This window comes from Salmo trutta, chromosome 6, assembly GCF_901001165.1.
Source record: "Salmo trutta chromosome 6, fSalTru1.1, whole genome shotgun sequence".
NCBI classification, from domain to species: domain Eukaryota; kingdom Metazoa; phylum Chordata; class Actinopteri; order Salmoniformes; family Salmonidae; genus Salmo; species Salmo trutta.
Window position 1 is genome coordinate 7,521,897 of NC_042962.1, and position 15,024 is coordinate 7,536,920.

At 43.2% G+C, this 15,024-nt stretch overlaps 1 protein-coding gene across 2 annotated transcripts in view; it reads right to left on the reverse strand.

Annotated features, from left to right (window-relative positions):
- LOC115195356 (guanine nucleotide exchange factor VAV3) overlaps positions 1–15,024 on the reverse strand; it is a 156,882-nt gene that overhangs the window by 83,845 nt on the left and 58,013 nt on the right. For both annotated transcript variants that reach the window (XM_029755143.1, XM_029755144.1), the window contains exons 3-10: positions 6,687–6,745; positions 6,520–6,588; positions 6,119–6,230; positions 5,599–5,700; positions 4,488–4,556; positions 3,308–3,411; positions 3,040–3,139; positions 2,135–2,230 (exon numbers count right to left, since the gene is read on the reverse strand). In XM_029755143.1, the coding sequence (XP_029611003.1) occupies positions 2,135–2,230; positions 3,040–3,139; positions 3,308–3,411; positions 4,488–4,556; positions 5,599–5,700; positions 6,119–6,230; positions 6,520–6,588; positions 6,687–6,745 (711 nt within the window). The remainder of the gene's footprint in view (positions 1–2,134; positions 2,231–3,039; positions 3,140–3,307; positions 3,412–4,487; positions 4,557–5,598; positions 5,701–6,118; positions 6,231–6,519; positions 6,589–6,686; positions 6,746–15,024) is intronic.

Sequence of the window (15,024 nt, forward strand, 5' to 3'; positions counted from 1 at the left end):
GGTTGCGTCTAATTGTGCTGCTGTCCTGGGGCTCTGTGGGGTCTGTTTGTGTTTGTGAACAGAGCCCCAGTACCAGCTTGCTGAGTGGCCTCTCATATGATATTTTGGTAAAAATACTATTTGACATTTGCTCAGTACATTGTTTTCACTGAGGAAATGTACGAGTCTGCTGTTAATGATAATCATGAGGATTTTACCAAGGTTGCTGTTGACGCATATCCCATGGTAGTTATTGGGGTCGAATTTGTCTCCACTTTTGTGAATTGTGGTTAATTTTTGTAGGTTGTCTGGTTGAAATATTTAGATTTGATAAGGAAGCTGAGGTCAAATACAGTGTGCTCCAAAAGAGCTTTTGCTCTGTACTCCAGCACATTGGATTTTAAATTATACTATGAGGTTCAAGTAAAGACTGTCAGCTTAAATTGTTGGGTATTTTCATTCATAGCTGGTGAACAGTTTAGAAATTACAGAACTTTTCTACCTAAATCCCATTTTGTACCTAATTCCCAATTGTACCATTTTAGGGGACCAGAAGTATTTGGACATATTAAATTATATGTGTATTAAAGTAGTCAAAAGCGTAGTATTTGGTCCCATATTGCTAGAACACAATGATTACATCAAGCTTGTGACTCTACAAACTTATTGGATGCATTTGCTGTTTGTTTGGGTTGTGTTTCAAATACTTTTGTGCCCAATAGAAATTAATGGTAAATAATAAAGTGTCATTTTGGAGCCACATTTATTGTAAATAAGAATAGAATATGTTTCTAAACACTTGTACATTAATATGGATACTACCATGATTACGGATAGTCCTGAATCAATCGAGAATAATGACGAGTGAGAAAATTACAGATGCCCAAATATCATACCCCCATTACAATAACAGGAGAGGTTAGCATTTTATATCATACCCCCAAGACATGCTAACCTCTCACCATTACAATAACAGGGAAGGTTAGCATTTTATATCATACCCCCAAGACATGCTAACCTCTCACCATTACAATAACAGGGAAGGTTAGCATTTTATATCATACCTCCAAGACATGCTAACCTCTCACCATTACAATAACAGGGAAGGTTAGCATTTTATATCATACCCCCAAGACATGCTAACCTCTCACCATTACAATAACAGGGAAGGTTAGCATTTTATATCATACCCCCAAGACATGCTAACCTCTCACCATTACAATAACAGGGGAGGTTAGCATTTTATATCATACCCCCAAGACATGCTAACCTCTCACCATTACAATAACAGGGAAGGTTAGCATTTTATATCATACCCCCAAGACATGCTAACCTCTCACCATTACAATAACAGGGAAGGTTAGCATTTTTTTGGGGGGGGTAGGATATTTGTGCAAAACATGTGTCACTGCCCCAATACTTTTGTAACTCACTGTCTACTGTTTAAGCCAGTTACTGTAATTCACAGTATTCTGTTCTACTGCTGCAGTGAAACATTTTGTCCAGGAAGTTGTCTAAATGGGATTGTATTTGTTGTTGCCTAATTGTTTTTTGGTAGGTTTCCACACTACTTTCCTTCCATCTATAGCATTTCTTATTATTACTCAGTTCATTTGGCTTTGATTCCTCATGATTGAGTACTGGTCTGTTCAAGTAGACTGTGATTTTGCTGTGATCTGATAGAGGTGTCAGTGGACTGACTGAGAGCGCTCTGAGAGACTCTGGGTTGAGGTGGATGATAAAGTAGTCTACAGTACTACTGCCAAGAGATGTGCTATAGGTGTACCTACTATAGGAGTCTCCTCAAAGCCTACCATTGACCATGTACATACCCAGCATGCGGCAGAGCTTCAGGAGTTGTGACATGTTTTTGTTGGTTGTTTTATTGTAGTTGTGGGGGGGGGGGGGCATATTCTCTCTCTCTCTCTGTTGTTCTTCCTTTCTTCTATTTTTCAGTCTGTTTTTTTCTCTCTCTCATTCTTTTATTTCTACCATACAAAAGGCATCTTGTCAGAACACACATAAAGGAGGGCAGAGCTAGTCCATGATCAAAACATGGATGGGTGTGCCTCCACTGTGGATAGTCAGTATTGCAGCTTTAGTCCTGCTACTGAGGTAACAGTGGAATTAAGGTCGTTCTCTGAAGAGATCTCACCTGTAGAAGAAGGGGATACTTCAGTACCCGCTGCATAGGGACAACCAGCAGATCTCTCAGTGTAAACTTGCCATGGTTGGCTCTCTTTGCACATTCCTGAAAACAAAAAACAGAAATGAATTGAATGCAGTTCAATTGACTGATTGTAAGCCACTCTGGATAATGTACAATCTGCTGAATGTAAAATACATGATAATGCACAAAATGTGAACTGTCACTGCATTGTAATAAAAAAGCACAAACAGTACCATTTAAAAGTTTGGACACACCTACTCATTCAAGGGTTTTTCTTTATTTGTACTATTTTATACATTGTAGAATAATAGTGAAGACATCAAACCTATGAAATAACACATGGAATCATGTAGTAACCAAAAAAGTGTTAAACACTTTTATTTGACCAGGGAGAGTGATGGAGTGCTGCATCAGATGACCTGGCCTCCACAATCACCCGACCTCAACTCAATTGAGATGGTTTGAGATGAGTTGGACCGCAGAGTGAAGGAAAAGCAGCCAAGTGCTCAGCATATGTGTGAACTCCTTCAAGATTGTTGGAAAAGCATTCCAGGTGAAGCTGGTTGAGAGAATGCCAAGAGTGTGCAAAGCTGTCATCAAGGCAAAGGGTGGCTACTTTGAAGAACCTCATATAAAATATATTTTGATTTGTTTAACACTTTTTTGGTTACTACATGAGTTATGTGTTATTTCATAGTTTTGATGTCTTCACTATTAAAACCATGGAATGAGTAGGTGTGTCCACACCTTTGACTGGTACTGTATATGTATTTTTTAAGAGAATTAACCCATATGAAATACAGTACAATGCAATTGGTAATGCCAAACACTAGATGGTGCTATCTGGCCACTGATTTAGATTGACGATGACAGTTCATAGAGGACTTTACCTCCAGCTTCATTCGGACATCTTCCTTGTCTTTGCAGATGACATCCAAAGCACTGATGGCCGTTTCTACATGGCTACAGTATTTCCCATATATTAGCAACCTGGAACAGAGAGACAGACAGAGAGACAGACAGAGAGAGAGAGAGAGAGAGAGAGAGAGAGAGAGAGAGAGAGAGAGAGAGGGGAGGTAAGGAGGGAGAGAGAATAAGGAACGAGAGAACAAGGGAATGAGACAGAAAACTGAGACTTCAAGTTGAGTTGTACGGTACCTCTCTTTGTAGTTAATGAAAATCTGGTAGAGGTTCTGGGCACTTCTATGGCAGACAGAGTCTTGTATCGCCACATTCAGAGTCTTGTGAACTTTAACCAGGGCCTGAAACACAACAATGATAAACATAGTGAGGCTGGGATTCACAGCGAAGCGAACTGGACAGTCGACAATGCAGCTTTTAAAGTTTGCAGAGGTTGCGTTCATGGTAAACGCTGTGCATGCCGGCTCAATCGTAAATGACCTTGAAAAGTAAAGTTCAAAACGCTGCGCTATAGCCTAAAGACCCATATGGTTTGGGACTACAGGTTTGGATAGAATGTCAGCCTAAAGACCATATGACTTGGGACTACAGGTTTGGATAGAATCCCAGCCTAAAGACCATATGACTTGGGACTACAGGTTTGGATAGAATCCCAGCCTAAAGACCATATGGCTTGGGACTACAGGTTTGGATAGAATGCCAGCCTAAAGACCATATGACTTGGGACTACAGGTTTGGATAGAATCCCAGCCTAAAGACCATATGACTTGGGACTACAGGTTTGGATAGAATCCCAGTCTAAAGACCATATGACTTGGGACTACAGGTTTGGATAGAATCCCAGCCTAAAGACCATATGACTTGGGACTACAGGTTTGGATAGAATGCCAGCCTAAAGACCATATGACTTGGGACTACAGGTTTGGATAGAATGCCAGCCTAAAGACCATATGACTTGGGACTACAGGTTTGGATAGAATGCCAGCCTAAAGACCATATGACTTGGGACTACAGGTTTTACTAAGAAACAGAAAACCCTGTGCACAGCAGTGTATCTAAAACCAGGTGCTGGTAAACAACTTGTAGCCAACAATACTAGAAAAGTCAACCGTTTTTTTCCACCTGTTTTATAGGTTGAACTAGCTCTCCATCTCTACCATCTGTAGGGCTCCCGAGTGGCACAGCGGTCTAAGGCATTGCATCTCAGTGCTAGAAGCGTCACTACAGACCCTGGTTTGATTCCAGGCTGTATCACAACCAGCCGTGATTGGGAGTCCCATAGGACAGCGCACAATTGGCCCAGTGTTGTCCGGGTTAGGGTTCGGCCTGGGGTAGCCCGTCATTGTAAATAAGAATTTGTTCTTAAGTGACTTGCCTAGTTACTGTGGGTAGTTGGGGTTTCTGTCCTGTAGCTTACCGGAATGTTGACAAACACTTTCTCCATCTCCTCCGAGGACAGGAAGATGGTAAGAGGTGCCATAAAATACTGGATGGGAAAAACAGAGAGTTAGTCAAATAATTCCACTAAAACAGGAGAGGAAGCAAAAGCAGTTTCTGGAAAATAATGACTTCAGGTACAACATACGTGATTTATCAGAACAATCCTAAAGCTGGAATCCTTAATGGTGAAACTGTCACGTCCATTCGCGATATTACAACAACAAAGTCCTTACTGGAAACAATTAAACATGTTTTTTTCCCCATTGGACATCATTGCACGTGTGACAGAATAGCAGAATATGTCATTCAATTTCCCTACCGAGGAGTAAATAGTATCTGCCTACATAAGGGACTATTCTATATAACGTCATGAGCATAATAGTTCAGTATTAATTGGATTGTGAGGATACAGTGTGAAAGGGGCGGTATTTGGCAGTAACACCAGAGAGATAGGGGAGGTACTGTATTTGGCAGGAACACCAGAGAGATCAGGGAGGTACTGTATTTGGCAGTAACACCAGAGAGATAGGGGAGGTACTGTATTTGGCAGTAACACCAGAGAGATCAGGGAGGTACTGTATTTGGCAGTAACACCAGAGAGATAGGGGAGGTACTGTATTTGGCAGTAACACCAGAGAGATAGGGGAGGTACTGTATTTGGCAGGAACACCAGCGAGATAGGGGAGGTACTGTATTTGGCAGGAACACCAGCGAGATAGGGGAGGTACTGTATTTGGCAGTAACACCAGCGAGATAGGGGAGGTACTGTATTTGGCAGGAACACCAGCGAGATAGGGGAGGTACTGTATTTGGCAGTAACACCAGAGAGATAGGGGAGGTACTGTATTTGGCAGTAACACCAGAGAGATAGGGGAGGTACTGTATTTGGCAGGAACACCAGCGAGATAGGGGAGGTACTGTATTTGGCAGTAACACCAGCGAGATAGAGGAGGTACTGTATTTGGCAGTAACACCAGAGAGATAGGGGAGGTACTGTATTTGGCAGTAACACCAGAGAGATAGGGGAGGTACTGTATTTGGCAGTAACACCAGCGAGATAGGGGAGGTACTGTATTTGGCAGTAATACCTTCTCTATGGAGTCCAGAGTCTCTGTGTACTTCTCCTCAGTCTGCTTGATCTCTGTCAGACAGCAGCTCCTGATGTCCGTCTCTACCTGCTTCTGGAACGACTACACACACACACACACACACACACACACACACACACACACACACACACACAACACAGCTGTCTAAGCAGAGCCTTCAGCATTAAATCATGGACACCATATGTGGGGTGTTTGACCTCCTGAGTAAGGACACACAGAACTCCAACCAACAACCACTAACAATAGGTGTCACTCATAACACTGGAGTAGACAGCAGCTTAAGGTTGAGGTGAGAGGAGAGAGAAAGAGAGAGAAATATATATATAAATTAGAGAGAGAGAGAGAAACAGAGAGAGAGAAACAGAGAGAGAGAAACAGAGAGAGAAACAGAGAGAAACATAGAGAGAGAAACAGAGAGAGAAACAGAGAGAGAGAGAGAGAGAGAGAGAGAGAGAGAGAGAGAGAGAGAGAGAGAGAGAGCGAAAGAGGGAGAACTAACCAGAGGAGGAGGAACAGCCTCAGCCTTCATCAGGTCTTCGTAGATCTCACCACCATCTTCATCATCGTAGACACAGTCATACAGATCCTCTTCATCCTCCACAGCTTTCTCACTGTCACACACACAGGAAGGAGGAACACATTATCACACTAGCTATAATGACACACACAACCCTCATTTGTCAAGAGGCACAAGACAGGAGAGATCATGAGGATTTAGACAGTACAAAAATAAGTTGAAAATGCGTATTTTTTGGTTGAAAAGACGTTGAAAATGTGTATTTTTTGGTTGAAAAGACGTTGAAAATGTGTATTTTTTTGTTGAAAAGACGCTGAAAATGTGTATTTTTGGTTGAAAAGGTGTTGTGCTCACTGGGAACACAGAAGTATGGAGAGACATACTCAATCAGATCCACCAGATGGTTATAGATGTCCTCGTCTTCTTCTAGACTCTCCTCTGAAGGAAAAGGCCTTTTGGAAAGAAAAGCACAAAATCAGTAACGGCTCAAAACATGTACTAATACACAACATAATTTGATTTAGAAATTGGAATAAACACCAGAACTTACTTTATTCCAGTTTGTTCTGAAATCGTTGTGCTGGACAGTTTGGACAATGTGTCCATAACCTGCAATGAAAATGAATGGAAATGTTTTATACTTGGTTACTGTAATGAGTATATTAGTGTTGTACTTTTGTTGGTTAGTCAATAGAGGGCAGTGTTGCTCAATAGTAGATTATTACAGTACGAGACCAGTGGAAGAGTAGTACATTATTTGAGTGATTAAATGACTTTCCAACATAATCCATACGGTTAAGAAAATGGTTTCTATTGCATAATTAATAGAAAGTAGTAATAATAATCATCATAATATTTTTTTCTCTCATTTCAGACCAAATGTTCTGTAAACGGGGTGGCAGGTAGCCTAGTGGTTAGAGGAGGCAGGTAGCCTAGTGGTTAGAGGCAGGTAACCTAGTGGTTAGAGGCAGGTAGCCTAGTGGTTAGAGGCAGGTAGACTAGTGGTTAGAGGCAGGTAGACTAGTGGTTAGAGGCAGGTAACCTAGTGGTTAGAGGCAGGTAGACTAGTGGTTAGAGGGGTGGCAGGTAACCTAGTGGTTAGAGGCAGGTAGCCTAGTGGTTAGAGGCAGGTAGACTAGTGGTTAGAGGGGTGGCAGGTAGCCTAGTGGTTAGAGGCAGGTAGACTAGTGGTTAGAGGGGTGGCAGGTAACCTAGTGGTTAGAGGCAGGTAGCCTAGTGGTTAGAGGCAGGTAGACTAGTGGTTAGAGGCAGGTAACCTAGTGGTTAGAGGCAGGTAGCCTAGTGGTTAGAGGCAGGTAGACTAGTGGTTAGAGGCAGGTAGCCTAGTGGTTAGAGGCAGGTAGCCTAGTGGTTAGAGGCAGGTAGACTAGTGGTTAGAGGGGTGGCAGGTAACCTAGTGGTTAGAGGCAGGTAACCTAGTGGTTAGAGGCAGGTAGCCTAGTGGTTAGAGGCAGGTAGACTAGTGGTTAGAGGCAGGTAGCCTAGTGGTTAGAGGCAGGTAGACTAGTGGTTAGAGGGGTGGCAGGTAACCTAGTGGTTAGAGGCAGGTAACCTAGTGGTTAGAGGCAGGTAGACTAGTGGTTAGAGGGGTGGCAGGTAACCTAGTGGTTAGAGGCAGGTAGCCTAGTGGTTAGAGGCAGGTAGACTAGTGGTTAGAGGCAGGTAACCTAGTGGTTAGAGGCAGGTAACCTAGTGGTTAGAGGCAGGTAGCCTAGTGGTTAGAGGCAGGTAACCTAGTGGTTAGAGGAGGCAGGTAGCCTAGTGGTTAGAGGCAGGTAGCCTAGTGGTTAGAGGCAGGTAGACTAGTGGTTAGAGGGGCGGCAGGTAGCCTAGTGGTTAGAGGGGCGGCAGGTAGCCTAGTGGTTAGAGGCAGGTAGACTAGTGGTTAGAGGGGCGGCAGGTAACCTAGTGGTTAGAGGCAGGTAGCCTAGTGGTTAGAGGGGCGGCAGGTAGCCTAGTGGTTAGAGGGGAGGCAGGTAGCCTAGTGGTTAGAGGGGCGGCAGGTAGCCTAGTGGTTAGAGGCACGTAGCCTAGTGGTTAGAGGCAGGTAGCCTAGTGGTTAGAGTGGCGGCAGGTAGCCTAGTGGTTAGAGGCAGGTAGCCTAGTGGTTAGAGGGGCGGCAGGTATCCTAGTGGTTAGAGGGGCGGCAGGTATCCTAGTGGTTAGAGGGGTGGCAGGTATCCTAGTGGTTAGAGGCAGGTAACCTAGTGGTTAGAGGGGAGGCAGGTAACCTAGTGGTTAGAGGCAGGTAACCTAGTGGTTAGAGGGGAGGCAGGTAACCTAGTGGTTAGAGGCACGTAGCCTAGTGGTTAGAGGCAGGTAGCCTAGTGGTTAGAGGGGCGGCAGGTAACCTAGTGGTTAGAGGCAGGTAACCTAGTGGTTAGAGGCACGTAGCCTAGTGGTTAGAGGCAGGTAGCCTAGTGGTTAGAGGGGTGGCAGGTAACCTAGTGGTTAGAGGCAGGTATCCTAGTGGTTAGAGGGGAGGCAGGTAGCCTAGTGGTTAGAGGGGCGGCAGGTAACCTAGTGGTTAGAGGCAGGTAGCCTAGTGGTTAGAGTGGCGGCAGGTAGCCTAGTGGTTAGAGGCAGGTAGCCTAGTGGTTAGAGGGGCGGCAGGTAACCTAGTGGTTAGAGGCAGGTAGCCTAGTGGTTAGAGGCAGGTAGCCTATTGGTTAGAGTGGCGGCAGGTAGTCTAGTGGTTAGAGGCAGGTAACCTAGTGGTTAGAGGGGCGGCAGGTAGCCTAGTGGTTAGAGGCAGGTAGACTAGTGGTTAGAGGGGCGGCAGGTAGCCTAGTGGTTAGAGGCAGGTAGACTAGTGGTTAGAGGGGCGGCAGGTAGTCTAGTGGTTAGAGGCAGGTAACCTAGTGGTTAGAGGCAGGTAGACTAGTGGTTAGAGGGGCGGCAGGTAGCCTAGTGGTTAGAGGCAGGTAGACTAGTGGTTAGAGGGGCGGCAGGTAGTCTAGTGGTTAGAGGCAGGTAACCTAGTGGTTAGAGTGTTGGACTAGTAACTGAAAGGTTGCAAGATTGAATCCCCGAGCTGACAAGGTAAAAATCTGTCGTTCTGCCCCTGAACAAGGCAGTTAAACCACTGTTCCTAGGCTGTCATTGTAAATAAGAATTTATTCTTAACTGACTTGCCTAGTTAAATAAAATGTTAAATAAATAAATAAAAAAACACCAGCCTGAGCTGCTTGTAAATGAAGAAAAGGCAGTGACTGTCAGCTGCTACAGAATCACACAGTGTTCATAGGATGTCATCAATACAATAGGGAATTATCAGTGTGTTCTCTGTCCAGTCTGGTGTCAATCACTATGCACAGAATAATCCATAACATTCAGTTTTTGTCACGTCCTGACCAGTAAAAGGGGTTATTTGTTATTGTAGTTTGGTCAGGGCGTGGCAGGGGGTGTTTGTTTTGTGTGTTTCGATGTTTTTTGGTTTAGGTTCTATATTTTCTATTTCTATGTGTATATCTAGTTTTCTATTTCTATGTTGTTTTTTATGGCAATGACCTCAAATTAGAGGCAGCTGGTTGTCATTGTCTCTAATTGGAGGCCATATTTAGTTGGGATTGTTTTCACTTGTGTTTTGTGGGTGGTTATTTTCTGTATAGCCTGTGAGCCTTATGGAACTGTTCTCGTCGTTTGTTTATGTTGTTTAAGTGGTTTCTTTAATAAATTAAGAAGATGAGCACTTTACCCGCTGCGCCTTGGTCCAATCCTTACGACGCCCTTGACAGTATTAAAGGGATACTTTGGGATTTTGGCATTAAGGCCCTTTTTTATCTACTTCCCCAATGTCAGATGAATTTTTGGATACCATTTTTATTTATCTGTGTCTAGCAGATACCCATAGACTTCCAGTCCTTGCGCTAACGCTAGTTAGCATTGGCTTGCGAAACTACCTCTTACTTCATACTGGACACAAAGACATAAAACTGTGTCCACGAGTTGATCTGACTCTGGGGAGGTAGAGAAAGGGCCAACATCCTGAAGTATCCCTTTAAGTCTAGTGATCATCAACCCCCAGCTTGAGTGTCAAAACAGAACACTGGAAATCATGTGTATAACAGAAAGGGAGAATATATATATATACTTTACATTGTCTTAATCCCTCTAAATTGAGTATGAACTTTAGTGATCATACATTTCCCCATTACACTCCCTATTTGTATTCTATTTTTATTTAACCTTTATTTAAACTTTAACTAGGCAAGTCAGATAACCCTATAGAGAATTCCTGTAAGTAAATCATGGTACATTAATTACTAGATAAAAATAAAGCAATGAAAGGAGAATCCAAATAGACCATTGTAACGAACCAACACCGTAAAAGTGGTTAAAGAATAAAATCAATGATTGTATCTTTAACTTAATTAGTAGTGTTCGGCTCTGTGAGTCGATGAACATGTGATTGACAAGTATGACGTAACGACATGTAATTTCACGCTGAAGTGGTCAGTAATGACCTCTGTCCTTGACCGGATAGACTGAGAGTCTTTCTAACACCATGCTAATCAGCCAAAATACCACTTTATACAAATCACTAACAGACATGTACTTATAGTGGCTTCATATGTTCTGTTCACTCATATGTTGTAGTTCCTATGGTGGCTTCATGTCATGTTCACTCATATGATGTAGTTCCTATAGTGGCTTCATATGTCCAATTAACTCATATGTTGTAGTTCCTATAGTGGCTTCATATGTCCAATTAACTCATATGTTGTAGTTCCTATGGTGGCTTCATATGTCCTGTTCACTCATATGTTGTTGTCATATGGATCGGACCAAAACGCAGCGGGAATATGTATACTCATCTTCTTTTTTATTTTGAAGAAGGAGAAACAACTAAATACGTATATAAAAAAACCCCCAAAGAACAAACCAAAACAGTCCTGTCAGGTGCAACAAACACTAAACAAGGAACAACTACCCACAAATCCAATAGAAAAACACCCCTCTTAAATAGGACCTTCAATTAGAAGCAACGACGAGCAGCTGCTTCCAATTGAAGGTCCACCCAATAAACATCACATAGAAATAGACATACTAGAACTAACATAGAAATAGACTAACAAAGAACATAGCCCAACAAACCCCGAAACACTCTAAACAAACACCCCCTGCCACGTCCTGACCAAACTACAATAACAAATAACCCCTTTACTGGTCAGGACGTGACAGTTGTAGTTCTTATAGTAGCTTCATATGTCCTGTTCACTCATATGTTGTAGTTCTTAGAGTGGCGTAACATATAGAAATGTCCGTTAACTCATAAGCTGTAGTTCTTATATCAAATCAAATTTTATTGGTCACATACACATGATTAGCAGATGTTAATGCGAGTGTAGCGAAATGCTTGTGCTTCTAGATCCAACAGTGCAGTAATATCTAACAATTCCCAACAACTACCTAATACACACAAATCTAAAAAGGGGTGAATGAGAATATGTACATATAAATATATGGATGAACGATGGGAATTGGCAGAGGCAAGGTGCAGTAGATGGTATAAAATACAGTATATACATATGATATAAGTAATGTAAGATATGTAAACATTATTAAAGTGGCATTATTTAAAGTGACTAGTGATCCATTTATTAAAGTGTCCAGTGATTGGGTCTCAATACAGTATATACATGTGATATGAGTAATGTAAGATATGTAAACATTATTAAAGTGTCCAGTGATTGGGTCTCAATACAGTATATACATGTGATATGAGTAATGTAAGAAATGTAAACATGATTAAAGTGGCATTATTTAGAGACATTGTTTAAAGTGACTATTGTTCCATTTATTAAAGTGTCCAGTGATCGGATCTCAATGTGGGCAGCAGCCTCTCTGAGTTAGTGATGGCTGTTTAGCAGTCTGATGGCCTTGAGATAGAAGCTGTTTTTCAGTCTCTCGGTCCCAGCTTTGATGCACCTGTACTGACCTCGCCTTCTGGATGGTAGTGGGGTGAACAGGCAGTGGCTCGGGTGGTTGTTGTCCTTGATGATCTTTTTGACCTTCCTGTGACATCGGGTTCTGTAGGTGTCATGGAGGGCAGGTAGTTTGCCCCCAGTGATGGTGGTGCGGTCTGCACAACGTCTCTGGAGAGCCCTGCGGTTGAGGGCGGTGCATTTGCCGTACCAGGCTGTGCCGGCATTTCGCTTGTTTGATTGCCTTGGAGGGAATAACTACACTGTTTATATTCAGCCATATCACCAGACCTCTTTCCATGGTTAAATGCGGTGAATCGCGCTTTCAGTTTTTCACGAATGCCGCCATCCATCCACGGTTTCTGGTTAGGGTAGGTTTTAATAGTCACAGTGCTTACGACATCTCCAATGCACTTATTTATAAACGCACTCACCAAGTGAGCAGATAGAGCAATGTCGTTCACTGAGGCTGATTGGAACATGTTCCAGTCCGTGTGATCAAAACAATCTTGGAGTGTGGCTTCCGATTGGTCAGACCAGCGTTGAATGGTTCTCGTCACTGGTACATCCTGTTTGAGTTTCTGCCTATAAGCCGGGACGAGCAAGATGGCGTCGTGATCGGATTTGCTGAAGGGAGGCGGGGGAGGATGTATGCATCGCGGAAGTTAGAGTAGCAGTGGTCAAGAGTATTGGCCCTGCGTGTCGTGTAATCAATATGCTGATAAAATGTAGGTAACATTGACCTCAAAGTTGCTTTGTTAAAATCCCCAGCTACAACAAATGCAGCCTCCGGGTATATAGTTTCCAGTTTACATAGAGTCAAGTGAAGTTCCTTGAGGGCCATCTTGGTGTTCGCTTGAGGGGGGGGATGTACACAGTTGTGACTTTAACTGACGAGAATTCTCTTGGTAGGTAGAATGGCCGACATTTGATTGTAAGGAATTCTAGGTTGGGTGAGCAGCAGGACTTTTGTTCCTGTATGTTGTTATGATCGCACCATGAGTTGTTAATCATAAAGCATACAACCCCGCCCTTCCTCTTCCCAGAGAGGTGTTTATCTCTGTCGGCGCGATGCATGGAGAAGCCTGGTGGCTGGACCGATTCCGACAACATATACCGAGAGAGCCATGTTTCTGTGAAACACAGAATGTTACAGTCTCTGATGTCTCTCTGGAAGGTAACCCTTGCTCGAATTTCGTCTACCTGGTTGTCAAAAGACTAGACGTTGGCGAGTAGTATACTCGGGAGTGGTGAGCGATGTGCCCGTTTGCGAAGGCTGACCAGAAGACCGCTCCGTCTGCGTCGCTGTTGTTTTCAGTCAGCTGCTGGGATTAGATCCATTGTCCTGGGTGGTGGTCCGAAGAGAGGATCCGCTTCGGGAAAGTCATATTCCTGGTCGTAATGTTGGTAAATTGACATCACTTTTATATCCAATTGTTCTTCCCGGCTGTATGTAATAAGACTTAAGATTTCCTTGGGTAACAATGTAAGAAATAAAACATAAAAAAACAAAATACTGCATAGTTTCCTCAGAACGCGAAGCGAGGCGACCATGTCTGTCGGCGCCATCTTAACCTTATAGTGGCTTCCTATGGCATAACATATATAAATGTCCTGTTAACTCATATGTTGTAGTTCTTATAGTGGCTTCCTATGGTGTAACATATTGAAAAGTCCTTTTAACTCATATGTTGTAGTTCCTTCCTATTTCTCTGTGGATGAACTATTGGTCTGTAAACACACACACACACACACACACACACACACACACACACACACACACACACACACACACACATTTAGCCCTTAGCCCTCACTGATCAATACTGATCACACCAGCTCATCTAGAAGTCCCCTCCCCCAGCCAGGCTACTAATAAATCACATTAGATACACACACACACACACACACACACACACAAACAGGATATTGGTTGGTGGCCATGTGATTTATACTGTTTCACAGCTAGACAAGAGCCATCCTGTAGATACTACATGTTGAACTCTCCACTGGGTGAGGTGAAGTGTTATCTGAGTTAACCACATCTCCACTGGGTTAGATGAAGTGTAATCTGAGTTAACCCCTCTCCACTGGGTTAGATGAAGCGTAATCTGAGTTAACCACATCTCCACTGGGATAGATGAAGTGTAATCTGAGTTAACCACATCTCCACTGGGTTAGATGAAGTGTAATCTGAGTTAACCCCTCTCCACTGGGTGAGGTGAAGCGTAATCTGAGTTAACCCCTCTCCACTGGGTTAGATGAAGTGTAATCTGAGTTAACCACATCTCCACTGGGTTAGATGAAGTGTAATCTGAGTTAACCCCTCTCCACTGGGTTAGATGAAGTGTAATCTGAGTTAACCCCTCTCCACTGGGTTAGATGAAGTGTAATCTGAGTTAACCCCTCTCCACTGGGTTAGATGAAGTGTAATCTGAGTTAACTCCTCTCCACTGGGTTAGATGAAGTGTAATCTGAGTTAACTAAAGAAAGAACTAAAGTGTCTGGAGTGAATACCAGAACAGAGAACAGAGGCCAGATCAGGCCATAGGAATACCAGAACAGATCTCACAATGAAGGGAAACACCCTCATGTAATCTGCAGTAGTGGAAACAGCCTCATGTAATCTGCAGTAGGGGAAACAGCCTCATGTACTGTAATCTGCAGTAGGGGAAACAGACTCATATAATCTGCAGTAGGGGAAACAGCCTCATGTAATCTGCAGTAGGGGAAACAGCCTCATGTAATCTGCAGTAGGGGAAACAGCCTCATGTACTGTAATCTGCAGTGGGGGAAACAGCCTCATGTAATCTGCAGTAGGGGAAACAGACTCATGTAATCTGCAGTAGGGGAAACACCCTCATGTAATCTGCAGTAGGGGAAACAGACTCATGTAATCTGCAGTAGGGGAAACAGCCTCATGTAATCTGCAGTAGGGGA